The sequence below is a fragment of the Phodopus roborovskii genome, unplaced genomic scaffold (genome assembly GCF_943737965.1).
Source record: "Phodopus roborovskii unplaced genomic scaffold, PHOROB, whole genome shotgun sequence".
Lineage (NCBI taxonomy): Eukaryota > Metazoa > Chordata > Mammalia > Rodentia > Cricetidae > Phodopus > Phodopus roborovskii.
In genome coordinates, this window is record NW_026126517.1 from 35,490,152 (window position 1) to 35,513,911 (window position 23,760).

Sequence of the window (23,760 nt, forward strand, 5' to 3'; positions counted from 1 at the left end):
CATTGCTTAGGTCTCAGCATTTTCCATGTTGTGAAGTATCTGTCCCTTCCTCCAGGCTGGGAACAACTCAGCAACAGACTAACTCATGTTGCATTCTCAAGTGTAAACTGCACTATAGGCCTCAGGAGTATATGGAAACAGTGTATAATTCCTAGAGTTTTAGGTGAGAAAAACCTGTTCTGACTGGCCCAAAATATTCCTTTCTTCATATCACATCCCACTCCATGCTCTCCTTGGCTTTAGTTCCAGCCAGTTTTCCTTCTGTGTTAATCTAGAATGTTCATAAGCAGTTTCTTCTATCTACCATCTCCGAGGTAACTTTGTGTATGGGAGCCTACTCTTACCATTTTGTTTCCAAGAATCCCAGCTCTCCTTTCTTCTTTCAGAAAGCTGTACATTACTAAGACTTCTCAGTAAAACCTTTGTGTCTGTGTGTGCACTGTTGTGAGTATAGGAAGGAACAGAGAGGCTGGAGAACTTCAGGCATCAGTTCTCACCTTCCATCATGAGTTTTCGAGGAATCTCCCATCTCTATCTCTGTCTCATAGAAGTACTGAAATTACAAATGTGGTACTTTGCCTAGCTTTATGTGGATCCTGGGAACTTGAACTTGGGTCCCCATGCTTACACAGCAAGTACTTTACTCACGGAGCCATCTCCCCACCCCCAAGACCTGTTTTTGAGATTATGAAAGGTACCCACTTTATTCTTAACTCACTAGGCTGACCCCCACCCTGAAACATCTGATCTGCCACAGGTAGCTCAACTGGGTCCAGTCATGTGTATTCCAGAAAATACTCTAGGGTGGATTACACCAGCTTACTCTCTCCAATGAAGGTGCCCATCCAGATCTCTACACTGGCCTGCTGGAGCTCCAGCATTGACCCCAGTGACCGGAGTCTGAACGTAACCCTGACATGGGATGGATGCCTACGAGTTACCATCTTTCAGGCATCCATGTGATGCCTGCAGCTCTGTAGCACCTCTACCTGCCCGTGTCCCACATTTAGGTTCTCTTCTGACATCTCAGACCCAGCACAGGCATGCTTCTTCTGCAAAGCCTTTCTAATGATGTTCTCCCTTGCAGTAAGTAAAAGCTTGAGCTCTGTCAAGTTCCTGCAGCACCGGGTCTGGATGCCTTAGCTCTGACTTCAGGTCTTATCCTCTCACAGGGTAAATTCATTTAGTAAAAACCTACAGTATATTGGGCACCAAGGTGGAGAATCCAAACACAGACTTTCCTTAGGGAGGTCATTCATATATTGGAAGAAGCAAACAAAACAAAACAAAACAAAAAAGAATGATTATGGGACTGGTTAAAGGTAAACACACATCTACCAAGAGAGAACCAGTGGTGAGGTAAGGGGGAAAGAGAAAAGAAGGAACAGTGCAGTGGCCACACACAAGGCTTATCATGCAGAGTCAGTTTGCTCTGTTGCCAGACCTAGTTGGTAAAAGGATGGGAAGAGGCCAGGTGGGCTACATCAAACTGTTCTGTAGGCCACTGCATGATGTTGAGCAAGGGAGGTTCATCACATTGCTTAACAGATAGAGAAGGAAGTGGTACTCTGGGGGGACATTTGAGAGGTAGGGCTGACAGAACTGAAGTGTGGTGTGGAGAACTTAAAGTTGTTCCCACATTCCCATCTGTGAGAGGGTAGAGGTGTTCAGAGAGTGCAAGCACCTAGCAACCAGGTGACAGGAGCTCTGCTCCAGGGCTCTGAGAACATGTGCAATGGTCCAAGACCTGGACACTGCTGACTAGGGTCTAACTGTGCTGACCACACATCTTGATACCATGGATTTCTTAGCTTCACTCTGAAGGTCTTGCTCCCATTCCATTTATGGGTCATCCACACCATGCCAAGCTTTTTTGATGCTTGTCTCTTCATTGTCTAGAGGCTCTAATTTCAGTTGGGGTGGCTCCTTGTGCCCACAGCAGCTGTCACTTAAGACTTGGGAGTTGGAAGGGACCTGCTTCACACAAGGTCAAATAGCATTAGGGCATACCACAGACCCTCACCTTAAATTCTTTCAGATGCCTCAAACCATGTTCTCCTGAGTCTCCCTTAGGAGCTTGTTCTCCAGTCTTTTTGAAGGTACAGCTTTCCAGGCCTGTCCCACCCATAATTAAGGAAAATTCAAGTTATTCTTTCTCTGAAACGCAGCAACTACTCAGCTCTAGAGCTCTCATTTCCCAAGAGTGTTGGATAAAGGACACCTTACCACGAACATCATCCATTGGGCCTAGGAGTAATGATAATTTTTTAAAAAATGTTATGTACATTAGTATTTTGCCTGCATGTGTATCTGTATGAGGGGGTTGGGTACCCCTGAACCTGGAGTTACAGACAGGTGTGAGCTTCCATGTGGGTATTGGGAATTGAACCCAAGTCCGTCCTCTGAAAGAATAGCCAGTGCTCTTAACTGCTGAGCCATCTCTCCAGCTCCTAATGATAGATTTAAATAGTGTTTTATTCCAGTATTACATAGCATGAAGGGTTTAAAGTTTAAAGTATGCCCTTGTTGATTTTAACTGTCCACCTGACATGGCTGGCCAGTGCATAGGTCTTTGGGAGACTGTTGCATTGATGCAGGAAGGCCAGCTAGCTGCAGGTTGGCACCATCCCTAGGCAGGTGTCCTGTGTAAGAACCTTGTGGAATAAAAGCCTGTGAGTCAGCTAGCCAGCAGCATCATTCATGCTTCTTTACTTCTCTGGAGGTGAAGTGAGTTCCTTGCTTGAAAATAATGCTGTGAAATAGCAAGCAGGCCTGCTTAGACATCTCTCTTGATGGACCGTGACTGGGAATTGTAAGCCCACTAAACCCTTCCCTTCCCTAAGCTGCTTTTGGTCACTGTTTTTTATTAGAGCAGCAGAATTAATCTAGAGCATTTCCCTTCAATTAACATCTCACACTTCTTCCCCCAGGACTCCAGTATTTTTCACTGGTAGCTAGAAACCCAAGGTTACATGTATGGTACTTGTTTGTCGGGGTGGTTCCCCTTGGCTCCCTGTTTGTCTACATGGTCATAGCCAACCATTTGGTACTTCCTATCCCTGCCAGGAAGGTTGCCAAAACTGTGGGGATTAGGGAGGCCTGTCCTTCCTTCCTTCTTCTTTTTTTCTTCAGAGCCATGTCAATCCTGTTCAACTTGGAGCCCAGGCTTGAGAGCAGCCTCGTTTTACTTTGCAGAACAAAGTTAGTTGTGGCACCAGCATTATTTCTTATGACTCTGCAAGGCAGACAGCTATTCTTTCAGGGGCACTCCAGGACTCCAAATAGGTCATGGTGCTTAAGTGGAAGGGTTCAAGTACCACAACACTCAGGAAAAATTGGGGTCCGTTTAAAGTAGGGAGGGGCTATGGGAGAAGCAGGCCCCAGACTTCATCTTTAGGGCTGTTGGTCCACTCATCCAAGAGACAGGCATCTGCTGTTGTTACAGGCTGCATCTAGCCTGAGGTAGTCAGAAAACTGAGAAATTCTTATCTATATTGAGACTACATGCCTGCAGACTCACAGGGCCATCACTAGAAAATGTGCCAAGAGTGCCATCTAGGGATGCAGAAGGGATAGTTCAGGTGCTTGATGTGGCTTGGAAAGAGATGGTTATGGAGGAGACATGCACTCTCACAAGCCCCTTTCTCATGCTGGTGTAGCAGTACATCTGGTACCTGCTTGACTGTCTGGACCAGAGATGAGGGCAGAGAAGCATTCTTGTAGCTCTGGAGGTTCAGACTTTATCCTGAGGCCAATCCAGCCCCACTACTGGTGATGGTGGGTGCTATTTAGGTTTCCAAGTACAGGCTTGCGGAAGAGTGGATGGACACAGGGGTGGAAGGACACTACTCTTCATCTAGTCTTTGCTCTGTCACAATCTAACAGATGGCAGGGGGCCCATGGCTGCTGAGGTCACCACTATTCCAGGCCTGGAATACCAGGGATTCTTACAAAGGGAATGCAGCCTCCCCAGCATAGGAAAGAGTTCAGCTGGTACTGTATAACTAACTCAAGGTGGTTTTGCTGCCAACTGTCATTCCCCAGGCTTCCTAGTTCCTCAGGGCAGCAAGAGCAGGGAGGTGACAGGTACAAGGCACATCTTTGGAGCTGGCAGTCAGACACTTCTTGGATCACCTGCTACCCTTCCCCAGATTCCAACTCCTGTCTTTGTAGTGGTGAGGGCCCCAGGGAGGTTATTGGAGGCCAGGAACAGAAGTTCCTAAAGTAGTTTTAAGGGAAAGAACTTTTGACCAGACCACAGTTTGATTGGATTAAAAAAGTGTATTGGATTTCCAATACTAAATAAAAACATGAAACTGTTTTTAAAAAGCCATAGAGTTTTACAGCATCAACTACAGAAAAGGCCAAACAAGTGTGTACAGACCCAGTCCCAGCAGTCCTCCGGGCCCCTTGAGCAGGCAACAGACACATTTGTTCCACACCCTCCCGAAGGAAGCTGCTGAGCCACAGCTCAACTAGGACACAAGACACAAAATGGTTTAGTTTCCAGAAATCACAGGAAAATATAAGACATGTATTAAATTGTGAAATGGTGTAATACAGAATAGTTTTGCATTTTTTTCTGAATTTAAAAAAATTCCCCAACTTTTAAGTTACTTTTTTAAAAAATATGTCCCTCCCCCACCCATATCAATTCTGTGGCAGTATCCAGGTACCAAGGCCCTGAGGTAACAGAAGTGTTGGGGTACATGGGAAGGAATGCCCTAAACATCTAATGTGTTCTGTGGGCAAAGGCTAGACAGTTTCTGAAGAATTTAGCCTCCAGGTGGCCAGAATGCTCTGACTGCTCTTTGTAGGACAGCTAAAGCACATTGTTTGTCTTGGAACCCAGGGTGCCATCCAGTGACCAGCTACAAAAGCAGCAGGAGTTAGATCATTGCCCACCCCACCCCCCTCAAATCATACAAAGATTTCACTTTTTTGAAAAGTAAAAAGGGTAAAATAACCCATGTTCAAGGGCAGGTAGGCTAGGGTATCCAATGGTGGTCTGAGTAATCTCACTGGCTATAAAACACAAGCCCAATTTCCTTTGTATACTGTCTTTCAGGGATTTGTTGGGGAGGATGATGCCTGAGGGTTAGTTTTACACTTTTCATTATATATTAACATTAAAAAAACAAAAGCAAAACCAAATACACACCTCTCAGCTTTTTACCTCTTGGGGGAAAACTCTGCAAAGGCTTCTGTGTGTGGCTGAGTCCTCAGCCCACCTGTAATCCCCCATTGCCTCGTTCTAACTGGGGTTTGGCTGAGCTGCTGGGATTGCAGAAGGCAACTGCTTCCACAGATCCTCTCTCCACTATCTCTGCTCTCTGCTCCTTGCAGAATTATGTTCAGAAACACATGGGGAAGCCTATGGGCACCACACCATCCTGCCTCATCGTGGTCAAAGCTTCTCAGGAGCCTCTGCAATGAGGAATGAGAGCTGAGGACTGGCACCAGAGGAAGCAGGAGTCCTATTTGGAATAGAAAACCAAAACTTTAATCCAAAGTCCTTCCTTAGCTTCTAACCTTCCAAAGAGAAGTAATGACAGCAGCACAAAGGGGTCTCCACTTCTCAGAGCAGAGTCAGGCTCTGGTTCTACTTGGCATCACCTAAGAAATTAAAAACATCACTGGGGGCCTCAGTGTGGACACTCCAAAAAGGACATGACCAAGACACCAGGGCAACTAAATCATCAAAACCATCATCATACAGGGATTTATAACCAGATCCAAAAAACTCCAGTTGCTATGTAGTGACACTGCGATAGACATGCCAGGAAAGGACACTAAAGATGCTGCTCCCATTCTCTGCAGGCTTTTGGAACAAAGTACAATGACAGAAACATTCACAGGACCTCAGCAGCCCCTCCATTTCCTAGTCCCAATCCCCAACCCCACCCCAATACTGAGTCTGCACAGAAAACAAACAAGTCTTTTCAATGTTACATTTCATTCAGATAGATCTGTAATCTCACAGTGATGAGAGGAGAAAGTCAGGCCTTTAATAATTACAATAAAAAAATAATAAAAAAGTTTACAAACAGCAATGCAACGTTCCCCCCCTCAAAGTGATGGATTAACAGCTGGCAGAGGATGCAAGGTCTCAGAATTAAAAAAAAAATAAAAACAAAACCCCAAACATGCCAACCCATCAATGGTGTCAAACAACCGCACTCTCAATGACTTTCCATAAGTAACTGGAACCAGCAGTCAAATGTCAACTGCTTGTGGAGAACATCACGGACTTCCTTGGCTTCTGATAGTGTTTTCTTTAAGATAAAATAAAATAGGACACAAAATTGTACATAAATGCCAATGTTTACACTCCATAAACGTGATGCAGCTGCAGCACAAAGACACAGCCACTGACCACAAAGTGAAAGGCAGGTTGCACATCTTGCCTCTTTCCTGGACACAAAATTTTGGCCCATGGTGCCCAGTCCTGCAAACTATCAGCAGGCAAAGGGAAGCTGCCTTAACAAAAGTGTCATCCAGGCTGACCAGGAGAAGGCAGGTGGCTGTGCCTGGAGCCAGCCCCATGTGGAGGCACTGGCTGGTCTGCTGGCTCCTGTTCTCAAGTGCTGTCCTCTCGTACTCTGTACAATTCCTTGTTTTCAAGGTTAAGTTCCAAGACTTCTAGACTCAGGTGTGGAGTCATGTCCATGTGAAGGTCATCAAGCTGTTGTGATGGCATTTAGGTCCTTCATTAGTCCTTCCAGGTGGGCCATCTCTTTGGTCAGCTCATCTGGTTCATAGCTCTACAGAAGGGAGAATACCATTACTGGGGATGATCTGAAGAGCTGTCCAGAAAGGACAGCTCAGAGTACCAAGTAGCCTAGCCAAAACTACTGAAACCATGCTGGCTCAACAATGTCAGAAGCAGTGGATGTACTGAAGGCCATTAAGAAAGACAGCATTTCTTGACAATTCACAATGCCTTTCTCCCCACATAACCTCACAAGGCAGAGACACTATTTCTTCTCTCTTCTAGATTTCTGCCAGACAAAGAGTTTGTGTGCTCTGCATTTCTGGGCTTAAGCATCCTCTTTAGAAAGTCCCATATCTAGAAATGTAATGTGTTTACTGGGATTTGAAAACAAAACAATCTTAGGTGCTTCCTCTTTCAGCAGCATCCTCAGAAAAGGCACAAAGTGGAGCTCAGGAGTGAAAGAATGTTGTGTGGTTCACAGCAAGAAGGAACCAAGCAGAAGGAACAGGATGGAAAGATGTGTATGACTGACTAACTGTGATGGGATGATAAGGTACTTTAAGACCTATCAGAGTAGATAGGAAATCAAACCAAACCCACAGCACATTCCCAGAGATGTTCCAAGGACACCCCAATGAGCGACTAAATCTGCTTTATACCTAAGGATGGAAAGACCCAAGTACACAAAAAAGTACATTAAGCCAATACCATGCCAGCAGCCCCCTTAGGATATCCTGGCTAAACTGAGGGCCCCAAGAACTTACACTTTCAGAGTCTTCCAGCATCCTGGTGGTCTCCTGTACTTCAGGGGCACTGGGAACAACCACTGGCATAGGAGGCCGGCTCCTTCCTAAAGTCCCGATGGAGGCTGTTTTTACTGAGTGAATGTGATGGTTCAGAGCTGAGAAGTAAAGGGCATTATCAGGTTGTGGCTAAGGTTGCACCCCCTAGACCTCAGAAGCCCACCTGAGGTCTGAATGCTGTTTCTATGTGAAGGATGCATTCAGTTGCAGATAGGGATCCTGCTCTGAAGTCATTGGAGCAAGATGGAAGGAAGAAGGCAACAGAGCATCCAAGAGGCTAGAGAAACACCCCACTGCCTTTAGAAAACTAATAACCTCACCCAATGGTTCTCAAAGCTTGGTGACTCACAGAATCTTCACAGAATGCCTGGGAGTCAAAGCCATTCACTATGCCACATAAGGTAACATTTGTCTTTTTATTGATTGGCTTTTTTTTTTTTTTTTTTTTTTTTTTAAGGGTACAGAGCAAAATTCGCTAGACCGTTAGAGCCTTAAAAATGAAGGTAGCATCAATAGACTGTGAACTCATTAAGGGGCATGCTCTCATATTTAAAGAGTCAGCTTATATTACCCTCAATGAAGCAGTAGAACTTGTTTTACTAAATCTTAATTCTCAATTACACGCCTTTTAAATGCTGTGTGTAACCAAATGTAAATGTTTCTACTGCATACCACTTATGGCACCATCTTTAAGAAGGGCACTGGGACAGACTACCAGTTGAGGTTCTATCATATAGCAATAAAACTTTTAATTCAAAGATGACTGGCAAATGGGTCATTCAATTATTTTCTAGAAATGGAAAAAAAAGTGAGCTATGAACTTAAGGAAAATGAGGGGTACTGCCAATGTTAAAAATCAAAGTTTTCAATGAAAATTACCATTTTGAAAAACTTGTTCCTGTCACCTGACTGTGAAAGCATCTTATATACAACGATTGTGTGAATATTTGGAGAATTTTCTTAAAAATCTTCCAAACATGCAATGTGTTATTTCAGTATTATGCATCCAAAGTGCAAGCTGGATCAATGCAACCCAGTAGAATGGAATGTGTAGAGTCCATGAATAAGATACAGATTGCATACTATAAACCAACTTTTAAGGAACTATAGCATATTGAGTTTCCCATAATATCAGAAAATACCGACTGGGATTAGTGGTATGTGTCTGAAATCCTAATGCTGAGACAGGAGGATTAAGAATTCTAGACCAGTCTGGGCAATACATAAGTCCCTCTTTTCAAAAAGTAATGTCCACAGTATCTGAAAGGTTATAAAAGTACATTGCTCTTTGTTAACTATGTATCTGTGAGGCCAGATTTTAACAACTAAAACAATGTATTACAGTAGATTGAATGCAGGAGCAGATGTGAGAATCCAGCTGTCTTCCAACAAATCAGACACTTAACACTTTTAGAGAAACTGTAAGGCAATGACATGGGTTTTCCTCCCAATTTAATTAAATACTGAATTAAATACTGTTTTTAATTCCTAATGGTAAACACTGTCATGATCCATATACAGAATGGGGTCTTTTGTGTTCTCTGTAGCTTTTAAGATGAAGAGGCTTTGAGACTAAAAAAAAAAAAATCTGAGAACCATAGACTATCTCTGAAACAAACCATAATAAGCAATGGCCAGTTGACTGCTGATCTATGAAGTATGGCAAATGAGTGTTCCCTATATCTTGAGACTGCTGGTTTTGAGCCTGAGCTCCCTCGTTAGCCTGCAGCATCTTTTAGAGTAAGGTGAATTGAGGGGTCCAGACAGACAAGCTCTGTTGTCCAAACCTATGTCACTGGACTTTAACACCAAGGATTCTACATGGAAAATAGTTCAAAAGTCCAGCCCCTGTTCTCCAAAATATTAGGCTGTGGCTTGTACACATTCCCAAAAGAGAGGGCAAGGACACACAGTTTTTCCAAGTTGCTAGGAAAACCTTGGAGGATATTTGTCCTTAAAAAAGGGATGTGGGGGCTGCAGCAGTGATGGCACACACCTTTAATCCTAGTACTCAGGAAGCAGTGGCAGGTGGATCTCTGTGAGTTCAAGGCCAGCCTGGCCTATAGATTGAGTTCAGCCAAGGGCTGTTACACAGAAAAACCCTGTTTTGAAAAACAAAAACAAACAAACAAACAAAAAAGTGGGGAGAGACTTCTACCCCAAATCTGAGCCAAAGATCTCTGCTGCTCTCCTCACTCACCTTGCTGGGACAGTAATGGTGTGCTTGGCAGTGCAGGATCATAGATAGGAGGTCCTGGGGGTGGGATTGCTGGCACAGCAAAGCTCTTCAATGGGTGGGAAGGGCGAACATGGGCTGTGGGAAGGCTCTGGCCTGAGTCTTCCTCTTGGGAGCTGGCCAAGTAAGAGGAGCTGGTAGCACCTTCAGGGTCCTGATGGTCAGTGCAGCATGTCTGAGACGAGGAGGCTGGCATGGTGTCTGTGCTGGGGGTGTTTCGAACAGATTCTATAGCAGGAAAACATAAACGTTAGTATTTCATTACTATTAAAATATGCATTTTTGGCTACTTCCAGGGAATTCCCTAAACCTGTTCAATAAGCACTTGAAGAGATCAGTGCTAGTCCAAAGACACATGGATTAGGACTACTGCCAAGGCTAAGAATGGATGGGCCAATCTAAGAATTCTAAAACAATTTTGTTTCAACCAGCTGTTTCAATTTTTTCACTTACATACTTAGGTAGTTCTAAGTTTGTAGATTTAAAGAATTTATTATGGAGTTCATATGAAGGCTCCTAAGATTAGTGTATACAAATTTTCAAGTTTTATTCTCTGACTGATAATCTTAGAAACTAGCCTTTTATATACAGTAGGAACTGACTATCAACAAGGCTGTGGTGGTATCTGCAGGTGAGGTGAATGCTCAGGCACTGCATGAGTGTCATCAATGTGGATGGGTATGGCACACAACAGTAAAGCTTCACACTAGCCTAGAGGTCTGCACACAGCTGGAAATTGTGCCAAATGAATGGTATGTTTATCCAAGGGAATAAGGAAGGGTTAGTCTGAAGAAGAGGAGACTCAGGAAAGGCAATAATCTCAGAAAATACAGAGGAGAAGTGTCCAGAAGACAGCATGGAGGGGCAGGAAAAGCACAGGCTCTGGAGTCAGCCAGTCTTATACTTTGCTTTGGGAATACTAGATGAGTGAATCTGGCAAAGTTCCTGAATCACTGAGTCTTAATTCATCTATGAAACATGGAGACAAACACATAATTCACTGAGTATTAGATGTATAAAAAGAGCTAAACATAGTATTTGAACAACAGAGGGGATCTTTTTGTAGACCACTGAGCCTTTATTCCATGTAACACTTTACATTTAACCCTCAAAGTAACTTGGGAAGTACTAGGAGGGTAAATAAGCAGGTTACCCATAAACAAGCCCAACAGAGCAGAGTTTGAATCTCTGTTCTGACTCCCAGGCTAAGCCCTACATATTTCTTGCCTTTCTGTACCTATGCCTCTTGTCTCCCCCTGCAAAGCAGAAGCAGCAATGCCAGGGACTGAGGAAGATTTTCATACAATGTGAACAAGATAGACCACTGTATCACCCAGAAGAGAGGCAGGGAGAGCAGCCTGGGCAACAAGCTGCAGCAGACAGTCTGAAGGCTTTTTCTGACTTTTAAGAACAATACATAAGCCACCTGCAACAATCTAACATACTTCCTTGCCTTTGTGAAAAAGCAATCCATCAGTTCTCTTGGGCTCTCAGGAGATAGGACAGACTACCTCTTTAACATAAACTACTTTGAGTTCCAGGGACAAGGATGAATGCCTATGTGCTGCCTCCCACCTCTACCCCAGGTGGGCTACAATAATCTCGCCAGGCTCAGACACTTCTCATCCTCTAAAGGTTATGTTAAGGATGCCAATACTCAGCTTGACCAAGCCAGCCATCACTGTGGCTGGGGAGCTGCTGGTCACCACCTGTGAACCAGGCCCAGGTAGAATCTGGTTAGGAAGGAAAAATAAGAGGCTGTGTGAGAGAAAAATGGGTCTAAGTCCTGACCTTATCACTAGGAAATAGATAATATGGTAAGTCAGCTCTGTGTATATAGGCCTAACTGCCTCAACTACCTTTAACAAAGAAATAACAGGAAAGTAAGAAATGAAAGCTCAGTTGCTTGCATAAGTCAAAGGTCTAGCTAATGCCACAGACTAGGGTTGCCATGTATACTCCAGAGGGCACCAGAACACGGCATTCTTTAAGGAGGATGCTCCTTGATACTGTACAGCATCATTTGGATCTACTAAGACACTAAGCTCTAACTAAAATACTAGGCTCTGTAAAATTTCTGCTTTGGTGAGGAGTCTAATTCTTTACCTTTCAGAGTTGTTTAAAACACAGAATTTACAACAGTCAAACAGAAAGTGCTCTCCTCATGGCAAGCAGTAGGGACTACTTGGCCAGGCTCCAGTTTTGCACAAGTTTCAAACCCAAGGTTATGAAAATAGCAGCTTAAGCTCTATTGACATAAAGTCTTGGGGAAATACAAAGCAGGAGAACTTGGATCACTTCTAGATACTGGGTCTAATTTTCAAATAAATCCCTAATGAACCTATCACTTTATCCTCCAAGGGCATTAAAGCAAGGACTACATTAGTAATGTAACCTCTCCCCTTCTTCACTTCCTGTCTCAGCATATACAGAAGAGAACTTTAACAACAATGGTAGAGTACTTGGATGAGAATTCGGTGGGAACTTCGTATCTTCTCTCCGACTCCCAAGCCATTTCCAGTTTAGGACAAGGGAGGAGAAAGATAACCAGGCCAGGAGAGCCAGTCATATATTCATGTGGTTCCCTATGTGAGGACTGTGTGGGTTGGATCCGTTAGCCTTCACAATGGCAAGTATTGCTGGGCACAAAATTGTTGTTCTCAGAGAAGGGTTGGATTGTAAAGTTGCATTCTGGCACTTACTGTTCTATGACACTGTGTTTGCAAGACAGACTTTGGTTCCTTATGCAGCTGGGTGGAATAATTATTTATTTCTAATGTACAACTGAAACCTAGATTTGGAAGGATAGTAGGCAGGCCAAATTTAGGCATGTGTTGAAGCAGCACCATCTAAACCAGGTAATAGTACTGACAGTGTGCAGCACTGAGAGCTATTAGACAGGCTGTAGACAGCTCTGGAACCTGACCTACATTTGGTATTCTGGACATATTAATGACTAAGGACAGGGAGATGTTAGCAGTGGTGACTCAAACTTCTAAATATTTTTGAGGCTCCTTAAAAAATTGAGCTCATTAGAATTTTCCTCATTTCTCAGAACCCCCAACATCTGGTTTTTACCAGTAATAACTATTAATAGGCAAATTTCAAATTATGAAAACTCACACTTGGCATATGTAAGATGTTACCAGGATTTACAGCTTAAAACTAGAAGATTGAAATTAACTTGTAGTCAATGGGCAGCCAACAGTCTATTCTTTTTGCTGTCTCCTCTTCATTTTCATTCTTTCTCCTTAAAACTGTCTAATGAAGCTCTGTCTAATGATTTCCAAATGAGGACATGTTTGTCTGGCAAAGCATTTAAGATACACTGAAGAATGTCATTCCACTTTCCTATATTTTAGAGGTATTCCCCTCCACCTAATTTTCAGTCTACTGGACAACCATGTTCTGGATGCTGTCCCTACTTTGGCCCCTAACATTAGAAATCACTGGTTTCTAAAAGCTACTCTGAATACATTTCCCTTTCAAATTGTTGAATTAAGAAGAAGAAGAAAGAAGAAGAAGGAAAAAGGAAGAAGAAAGAGGAAAGAGGAAGAAGAAAAAGTTGGAAAAAGTAACAAAGTTAAGGTGCAAGGCTTGTTGGAAGAAGAGCAGCTTACCCAACTCAAGTCACTGCTGCTTTTTACTAAGATGATACCTTGCACTGAGTTACTTAAACTCAGGAAGAAAAATATACTAGATTTTACAGAAACATATTTGAATCCATCATAGAAATGTTAAGATAAACAAATAACATTGAAAATTTCTAAATAAGGCAAGTTCTTCCCCATTTCCACTTGCCAGCTCTTGGAATGCTTTCAGCATCTGGGCTTGATCCTCCTCATCTCTCACCTGTGGAATTGGCCCTGTCTGAAAGGGACATGGATGTGCCAATGGGCCATGGGCTGCTTGGGTGGTAGAGATGACTGCGGGCTGGAGAAGCGAGGCTGCTGGAGTGGAAATGATGGTGAGGGTTATCGAGGGAATGGATGGGATGGGCACTAATCACAGCTGTGAATGAACACAAGACAGAGAGATGCTTAACATGCTTGCACAGACACAAACAAAAGTCAACCCTTCCCACCTCCCATTTAACCAAATCTTTACTTTGGCTATTTGGTGGCAGGGAGCTGGACAATCAGCCATCGATTTTATATTCAATTTAACAAAAGAACACACTTTTACGCATAGTCTATTATCTGTACATAATAAAGTCTGAGGGATATAATCTGTTAACAGTGGTAATTTTGGGGAAAACAGGGGTCAGGATTAAGGGAGTATTTTTTCTTTGCTTTATCTGCATTTCTGAATTCTTTTATTATAAACATGTATCACATGGCTATTACAATATCTATTTGAATATGTCACAAAATAAGTCCATAAGCAAATAATCTTCTATTTTGTTTCTGTCTTGCTAAAGTGACATTAGTACCTAACTCCTTTGAGCATATTCTCAATTCACCCCTCATCAGTGGGCATTAATAAATAAGGAGCTATTTAATCAACTTTTTTTTGTGGGGGTGGTTTTGACACAGGGTTTCTCTGTATACCTTTGGAGCCTGAGCTGGAACTTGCTTTGTAGACCAGGTTGGCCTTGAACTCACAAGGATCTATCTGCCTGTCTCTGCCTGCCAAGTGCTGGGATTAAAGGCGTGTACCACCAACTTTAATATCTTATAAGGAATATAAATAAAAATTTTTAATCATCATACTCCAATCTAGTATTAAAAGTATGAATTATAATCATATAGCACCATTTATTACTATATTCAGCCTGGGGGCTCAGTCATACCTATTAGCATTTTAAGCTATAAATGGATATTTTCTAGTTTCCTTTTTCCCCTCACTGACTAAAGGTTAAGTTTAGGTACAGAAAAGAAAGTTCATAAAGAAGCCTCTTTAATGAAATTTCCTGTTTAACCTGAGATATAATCAGGAACAAAACAAGATACCAAGAGTTGGAAATACATTTTTCTTAGGTATTCCTTAGAATAGCTGAAGAACAATGTTTATGATCAAGATAACAATTGTACACTGCCCAAATAGGCCAACACGCAGGTAGGGTAAACAAGGAACACTTCTAAGCACGGTTTAATACTTTAATAATCAAACTGAATTAGCTCTTTGGAACCTATTAAAGTATCTCCACAGATGTTTGTGGGGATATCAACATCACCTTGGGAAGAGAAACCCAGACCATGAAATAGATCCATTTCTTCTCCAGAGGCTCTACCATGTCCATGGGAATAAATTATAACCAGAAAAGTTGTTTGAGAAGGGTGATCATTTAGACTCAGATTAAGATCTCCTCTAGGGCAAGTGAAGTCATTTTCAAAGTGAGATGCTTCAGAATCAGTATTTCCCAAAATTCAGATTGGGGCAGAGGAGTAAAATGGAGCTTGACCCAGTAATAAGTCCAACTTGAAAGCACTCTAGGGACAGATGGTGAAAAAACCAGAATGCATTTTGTTTTCTCTTAAAAGTTATCTCAAGTCCAGCAGTGGTGGCACATGCCTTTAGTCCCAGCACTCAGGAAGCAGAGGCAGGTGGATCTCTGTGAGTTCGAGTCCAGCCTGGACTACAGATTAAGTTCTAGTACAGCCAGGAATATTTCACAGATAAACCCTGTTTCAAAAAATCAAAAATCACAACAAAAGTTATTTCAAGTGTTTCCAAATAAGTAAATAAAAAAGTGAATGTGTTGGTGTAGATTGCAGTTAGTTGAGTTGGAACTTGATATGCATCTTTGTAGAGTTTGGATTGGACCTCATCCTGATGTCAGCAAGCCCATCTAGATCAGCTCAGCCGTTTCAGACCAGGTATGTGGGTCCAGGTGCATGGCTACCAGGTGGGTTCCATAAAGTCCCAAATATATCCAGAACCTGGTTTTATATTCTTGAATGAAAGATTCTAACAACTATCCAACTGTCTAGACACCAATTATACAATATTGTGTATTCATATGCAGTCCTTCCTCACAAAATCAACCAACCAATCAACCAAAACAAACAAAAAAGGAGAGAAAATGACAGCAACTGGAATTGTATTTTTATTTTTAACATAGTTAATAAATCTAGTAAGAATTCAACCTTCTAAGCTTTAGAAGTAAGTCAGTTTAGGCAGAACTGAGATCTTAGAACACTCAAATTACTAATTTTCTCTTTTCTCTCTCTCTCTTTTTTTTGGAGACAGGGTTTCTCTGTTTAGCTTTGGAGCCTGTTCTGGAACTCAGTTTGTAGACCAGGCTAGCCTCGAATTCATACAGATCCATCTGCCTCTGTCTCTCAAGCGCCAGGGTTAAAGGCATGTTCTACCACCATCCAGGTCAAATTAGCAATCTTTTATAAGTAAAAAACAGAAACAAGGGATACAGATTAATTTGTTCTGTTTGGGTTTTTTAAACTGGGGGGTACCCACATAGGTAAACTATTAAAATAGAGAAAATATGTGATTTCCCTGTATGTTTCCAAGTTAGGCTATCCTTTATAATTTACTTTAAGTAAAAATTGCTTATTTATGAAAAAGAACCTTATTCTTTCAGAGCTGATCTATCTTTACAATCTAGTATCGTCTCTGACTATATACTATGAGGCATTTGTGAGTGAGGGAAGACAGATGTACAGGCTCATTTGTCAGAAATGTGGAATATAGCTTTTCTAAGCAGAGGATCCCATGGCACCAGTGCCTGTGTGGGACATTCATAGCTATTTAATATCACCGTGCAATGTGAATGAACACTCTCTTAACTGTAAGGCTCACATTGCCAGCTAATATCAAAGGCCTTTCTATCTTGAAACTTGAAACAGAGGCAAGGGAAAGGACATAGTAGATTGAAAATAATGACTTATCTCATTGTCTTTCCCTGATTTGGAGACAGGGTCTGAGCCCAGGCTGCCCTTGAACTCAATCCTGACTTGGCTTCCTGAGTGCTGAGGTTATTTACCACCGTGCTTGGTAATTTCTAATTTTTTAAGAGATTAATTTTATTATTTAAAGTTATATCTGTGTCTGTATTTGGTCTGTGCACATGAATAAAATGTTCATGGAAGCTAGGGGTGAAGTTGAAATTATAGGTGGTCGTGAGCTACCTGATGTGTGCTGGGAACTGAACTTGGATCCTCTGCTCTAACTATTAAGCTGTCTCTTTAGCACATTCCTCTGTTCTGATTCTCAACAGAAACATTTACCTTTTTTTTTAACTTCAATTATTATGAAAGAAGTTCTAGCAACATATATGCTTGAAAAAATGAAGCATGAATCAACAGGGTGACAATGTTTTAAAAACTCCATGCTGCAATTTTGAAACAAGTTTATAAAGTCTACTAAATAAAAAAGTTAAAAATCCATTGATGTTTATCAATACTGAGTATATGCAGGAGGCCTAAAGCACATGCATGAATTTTGGCAAAGCCCAGTTGTAATCTCAAGAGATGATTTTCTGTCTTTCCTGTGGACGTGCTGTCTGCTTTTAGGGAGGGCAAATACTTTCGTATTCCTGGCAGAGTTTAGAAATTATTATTATTTTTTTAATGATCTTGTGTGTGTACAGGTATACATGTGTTACAGAGTGTATGTGCCACCATGCAGGTGTAGAAGTCAGAGGACAATTCTTTACAGTTAGTTTTTCTCTTGCTACCTTACGAGATGCAGATAACCAACTCAGGTTATTAGGCCTGCACATAACCAGCCCTCTTCTCTGAGCCATCTTGCTAGTTGGGAAGTTAGCTTTTGAATCTATTTACCTATAACTTAAAAATGTTACTCTCAAGAATATTTAATTTTTATTTTTATGTATATGGATGTTTTGCAGGTATGTATGTCTGTACACCATGTGTATGGCTGATATCTGTGAAAGCCAGAAGAGGGTGTCAGGTTCCCCTGGAAGTGGAGTTACAAATAGTTGTGAGCCACTATGTTGGTGCTGGGAGTCAAACCAGGATCTTCGGGAAGAGAAGTCCATGTTCTTAAGCACTGAGTCATCTTCTCTAGCTGAAGAATAACATTTATTACGAAATACGACAATACTTTGGTATTTCTTCCCGCAAGGCACTGCAACACTGGATCATTGTCTTGGAATTGAGAGAAGTTAAAGAGACCACTCATAGTTATTTTATACTCTAACATGAAGACTGGTAGAGAGAAGCTTCTACTTACGCTGAGGTGGCTGAGAGTCAAAAGGCATCATCATTTTTGGTCTCATTCCCCTCCTTCCAGCCAGTGTAGACATGCTGTCCTCTGACTCATGCCCTAGATATAAAGTATGCAGGTTAATAGCAAGTGTACATCCTAGGCCTCTGAGTAGCCCCAACAGTAACATATTTCCAGGGATCGTTTTGGATTCACAAAGTATCAGACTAATGAATTTAGATTTATAGCATCATGCAAACTCCTGCTGAGATTCTAAAACCATGATAGGATGGTGTACATTGTACTTCAGTGCATAGAAGCATCCTTATCACAAAGGCTCTGAATGCCATAGTGACACCTGAAATCTAATGGTAATGTACATACATGAATCAGGTGGCTCAAATACTTGACTGAAACCTGATGAGAGACTTAAAAAGTTCTAGAAGCCTGCTCTTAAGTGATACGTAACCTCTCCCTTTCTGTAACAGCTAGCTGTTGTTATTAAATGATGAAAGAAAAATCCCAAGATACACATTTCTTTAAAACTAACCTCTTACTAGAATTACCAAATTCAGGCAACCTTACAAAGTGGAAATGGTACCTCTGTATGAATTCCGCCTTTGGTGGATATTGCTATCCATGGAATTGTCGACTGGTGTGATATCTTGAGAGTTTCGAGGGATTGGAGTATCAGTCATGACAGGGTTTGGATCTGGAGACTTATCAATAGGCTTCAATTCCAGTCTCTCATGATGGATCCATAGGTCTGGGGGCTTCACATCTTTGCAATTGCCCTTATACTTATGGGAACCATTCACTGATTTGCAGGCGGCTCGTTTCCTAGGCACAGAATAAGAGTAGTTCTTAAAATGTACTTCTTTTGAACATATCTGTCAAAACACTGTGTGATTAAAACTGATTTTCTGCTAGGTGTGGTGGCACTGGCCTATAAACCCAACTACTTGGGAGGCAGAGGCAGGAAGATTAAATAGTCAAGACCAGCCTGGGCTAGTTCAAGGCCAGTCCATGAAACTTAGCAAGATTTACTCTCAAAATAAAAAATAAAAAAAGAGAACTGGAAATGTAGCTGAGAAGCAGAGTGCATGTCCAGCATTGGGAGGTCCTAAATGAAATCTCGAAACAAAAAATAGCTTATCCCAAATAAAACAACAACAAACCTTCCTGAGAGATGCTTTAAACAAAGGCATAAATGGAAACAACAGCAACAACAACAAAAATCAAACACAAGAAGTTTATTTCTGGAAATAGTAAATGTGATTCTGCTTTGTTCATATATTATTTGGATGCTATTCCAGAGTATATTTGAACATGGTCTTTTCTTTTTAGATTAAGAGATACCTCTAAAGCAGAAGGTTCCTCTACAAGTTTCCAATAGACAGAGAAAAACAATAAGAAGTAAAAATACAACAACAAAAGGTGAAAAAAATATCAATGCCTAATGGAGAAGGAATCATATTCTAGGGAACCCACTAGGACTACCAAATATGTGGAGTCAAGAATGTGGTAACAGTCTCCATTATGCTGTAGTTTCTTCCTTCACTCATTCATTCACTTTCCCATTCAACAACCACATTATTAGGCACCTTGTTCCTGTCAGATCCTGTGCAACACTGTTGTGCCCTCAGCACTTTCGGTCAAGTGAGGAAAACGACACCAAACTATTTTTAAATGCTCTGAGTTTTCCAAAGTGCCAAGTGTTAATCTTAATAGTTGGAGCTCAGGCAGACAGGAAAAATGTGCAGAAGTGTCTTTTATGCTGAGACATAATGGGGACAGCATGTGTATTCCAGGTGGTGAAATCAGCTCATGTCAAACCCCTGAAGTGGAGCAGCAGCAGCAGCCTTGTATACTAGAGGGATTCTGTAAAGTCCTGAGTGATGACAGGATGAGCCATGAAGACAACGATGGGAAATAGAGCTCAGAAGGCAGGCAAGAGCCAGATCATAAAGGACTTTTAGAGCAGTACTAAGAGTGTGAGTTTGAGGCCAGCCTGGTCTACAGAGCTAGTTCCAGGACAGGCTCCAAAGCAAAACAGAGAAACCCTGTCTCAAAAAACAAAAAAACAAGAAACAGAAAACAAACAAAATAATGTGAACTTCCCTCTATAAGAAAGGAGAAATAATTTAATGGTTTCAAGCAAGAGAGTAAGAAGGTCAATCTTGAGTTAAAACTTTATCCCTATCATGTTGTGAAGAAAGGGCTTGTGAGGCAGAGGCTGGAGAGAGTGCATCAATGCTGGCCCATGACAGTGGGAATAAAAGAAGCAGATTTGAAAGGATAGTTAGGAGTCAGAAATAACAGGACTTTTGAGGGGTGAACACAGACTGGGTTCAGATAAAGAAGCAAAAGAAGTAAATGGTGAGGCCAAGGTTTCTGACTGAGGCCACTTATACACTTGGAATAGTGGACTAGAAGTTTTACTCAAAATACTAGGAATTGGTTTGGATATGTATTTACTGGTTACTTTTTTTCATTGCCATAATAAGCTATCTGACACGAAACAATTTAAGGAAGGGAGGGTTTATAGTTTGAGGGGATATGTTCCACCACGGCCAGAAGGCACAGCAACAGGGGGTCTCTGGAAACATTACACCTGTAGGTGGGGAAGTAAGAGACTGCACAAGAAGTGGGCCTGGGCTAAAAACCCTCAGGGCTAACTCCCAGTGAACACGTCCTCCAACAAGGATCCATACCCCAGAGGTTCCGTAAGTCATTAGTTATGGACCAAGTGTTCAAACACAGGAGCCCATGGAAGGAGAAAGAGTCACATCCAAGCTACACACTGAGTTTAAAGAAGAAATGTGACACTCAGAAGAAATAGTTCCTGGGAAGCACATAGTAAATTAAACCACAGAGATATATGGGATCATGTGGGAGGGCTTGGAGAAAAGAGGAGGTCCTGACTCAGACTCTGAGGAAATGTGTGCAACCCACTGAAAGCACTGTGGTGAAATTGTTAGACATAAATGAGACAGAAAGTATAAAGCTTGAACATGTAGTGAAGAAAAAAAGTCTCTAAGCTAGTATAAACAAGCATAGTGAACCCTCATATCTGTGTTTCATATTCTAAGATTCAACCAAACTCAGACTGAAAATATACTGTTTTTAAATTTCACTGAATATGTTAACTTTTCCTTGTCATTATTCTTGAAGCAATACAGTAACTATAAAAGCAATTATTTGGTAGTCACATATGATTAAGAAGGAGATTTCCTCAGAAACGAATTCTCCATTTTGTTTGGTGAATCAGACTAAACTTTCACAAACTAAAATGGGCTGTTCTGTCACTAGGTGATGTGATCTTATAGGACCACTGTTACATATGTGGTATCATTATAAGTTGAGCATTCCTAATCTGAAAATCTGAAAATCAACGGGCACAGTGGCATATACCTATGATGTCAGCAGTTTGGAGGCTACGAAATAAGTGTTAAGGCTTTGAGGCTAGCTTGCTACAAAACTTTGCCTCAAAATACAAAATCAGAAACTTTTGGTTAGATGGTGATACAAAGAGGTAGCTCTTTTATCTCTTACAGTTTGGATGTGGTTTGTCCCACAAAATTATGTGCTGGAAATCTCATTAGTGGTAATAAGATGTAATGGAATCTTTAAGAGAGGGAGCCTAGTGGGAGGGAATTAAATCAGTGGGGCATCACCTTGGAGGAGATTAAGTAGTTCTCACAGGACTCGAATAGTTCCTAAAGAACAGGCTGTTGTGACAGAGTCTGGCACTCATTCCTGTCATCTTCTTTTGCATATAACTTTCTTCTGTTTCTGTTATCCTGTGGAAGGTGCCTCACCAGCATGTCAGAACCATGCTATTTGGACCCTTTAGCCACCAGTATCTTGAAACAAATACGCCTATTTACAAAGTGCCTACCCTTGGGTATTTTGATGTAGACACACAAAATACAATAATACATCACCTGACAGCTTCTATCTTCTTGGAAGTAGAATCTTGGGTTATTTGTGAAGAGTCAGGGGACCAAGAGAATGTGTTGAGAAACAATGAGGGCCTAAACTCTAAATTCTCTATTGATGTTGACATTGTAAATTGCTATAAAAGCCACTACCTGAACAGGAGGTACTTTAAGTATTAAAGAGGAAGAAAAAGAACACAAGAAAGGCTCATTTATATTTTCAATGGCTAATAGAACACCCAGAAGCAGCTTAAGGGGAGTAGGGGGGGGGCAGCTTTGTGAAAATTTGATGCAATTATTTTAAACAAAGGGACCGAAATCTGTTGGACTTGCAGATTCAAATACAAATACAGAATACAGAACTTACTTTCCTAGTTTCAGACATTCTTATTTTTATTTACTTTGAATTCTAAAGCACAATGCAACTCTTTGCTTGTGTGTCTGTCTGTCTGCATATTAATTTGGCTTTTTATATACTATTAAAGATCCCAAAAATAGTAACATTAGACATAAGAGCAAGTTCATATAGATAGATAAATGAAGCACCAAATAAAGAAATCTGCAGAAATGTTCTTAAAACGCTGTCTTTTGGGCTTTTAAGAAAACAGCTTTCCATAATCCAAAGTGGACAAGAGGCATATAGAAAAGGAGCTCTCCTCTTAGAAAACATGTGTAATATAAAGTACAGAAAGTTGTTTGGCAAGAGAGATTTAAAATATCACACAACATATTTGACATGAAGTCATTCAAATAGCAGTCACAGAGTAACTGATTACCTGTCTTATGTATGGGAAACAAATACATTAGCTGGACATGGTGGCGCACACTTTTAATCCCAGCACCAGAGGCAGAGACAGGTGAATCTCGAGTTCAAAGCCAGCCTGATCTACACAGCAGGTTACAGGCCAGTCAAGACTAACTACATAGTAAGAGCCTGTCTCAAAAAAACTAAATTAAAAAATTATAAGCTATAATATTTATATTAGGCTCACAGTTTTTCCCACCTTGGCTGACACACAGGCTGTGAAATAGCCTGTGGTAGGTCTGCTCAGAAACTCTGTGTGTTTTGCTTGCTGTGTATTTATGCACATGTGCTTTCTGGCTTTTGTGGTAAATTTTTTTTTTCTTCATCCCATTAAATGTTTTTTTTTTTTTTTTTTTATCAATTCAGTGTTTTACTTCTTGTTTCTGCCACACTCCATACCCCTGCCCCATTCATGTGTGTAAGTATGTATGGAGTCCAGAGATTGATGCCTGGTGTCTCCTCTATTACTCTACGCTGTATTTTTTGAAACAGAGTCTACCACTAAACTCAGTGCTCACAGACTGTCAAGGCTGGCCAGTCAACAAGCTTGAGGAATCTATTTGTCACCCCTTTTCACTCCACACTACTGGTGTTAGAGATGCATATTACTGAGTTTGGTTCTTATAAAGTAGTACTGGGTCTTGAACTCAGGTCCTCAAGTTTGCATTATAAGCATTTTTCTCACTGAAACCATGTCCCTAACCCTTACTTTTTAGTTTTTAGAAATGTTGTTGTTAGTATTGTTAAAAACTAAGACACAGGGCTGGAAAGATGGCTCATGAGTTAATAGAATAAACTGCTCCTGAAGAGGACTTTAGTGTGCTTCCGAGCACCACTGTGGGTTGGCTCTCAGCCACCCGAAACTCTAGTTCCAGAGGGATCTCATATCTCTGGCCCCTGCACTCATGTTCATATACCTATATAGGGATACACATACACATAACTTTCTCAAACTTCTTATTTTTTAAAGATTGATTTTATTTTTAATCATGTGTACACTTCTGCAGACACCAGAAGATGGTGCCAGATAGCTGGAGTTACAGATGGCCGTGAGCTACCCAAAGCAGGTGCTGGGAATAGAACTTGGGTCCACTACAAGAGCTATAAATGTTCTTAACTGCTGAGCAGGTATT

General features: G+C 41.3%; 1 protein-coding gene across 11 annotated transcripts in view; it reads right to left on the reverse strand.

The window, feature by feature from the left end:
* Positions 1 to 4,261: 4,261 nt before the first annotated feature.
* Positions 4,262 to 23,760, reverse strand: part of Neo1 (neogenin 1) — a 168,936-nt gene continuing 149,437 nt past the window's right edge. For 7 of the 11 annotated variants that reach the window (XM_051197605.1, XM_051197602.1, XM_051197601.1 and 4 more), the window contains 6 exons: positions 18,483 to 18,721; positions 17,909 to 18,001; positions 13,607 to 13,765; positions 9,719 to 9,982; positions 7,480 to 7,616; positions 4,262 to 6,764 (listed from right to left, as the gene is read on the reverse strand). In XM_051197605.1, the coding sequence (XP_051053562.1) occupies positions 6,681 to 6,764; positions 7,480 to 7,616; positions 9,719 to 9,982; positions 13,607 to 13,765; positions 17,909 to 18,001; positions 18,483 to 18,721 (976 nt within the window). In that variant the 3' untranslated portion in view covers positions 4,262 to 6,680. The remainder of the gene's footprint in view (positions 6,765 to 7,479; positions 7,617 to 9,718; positions 9,983 to 13,606; positions 13,766 to 17,908; positions 18,002 to 18,482; positions 18,722 to 23,760) is intronic. The other 4 variants (XM_051197609.1, XM_051197607.1, XM_051197610.1 and 1 more) reach the window with 1 other exon arrangement.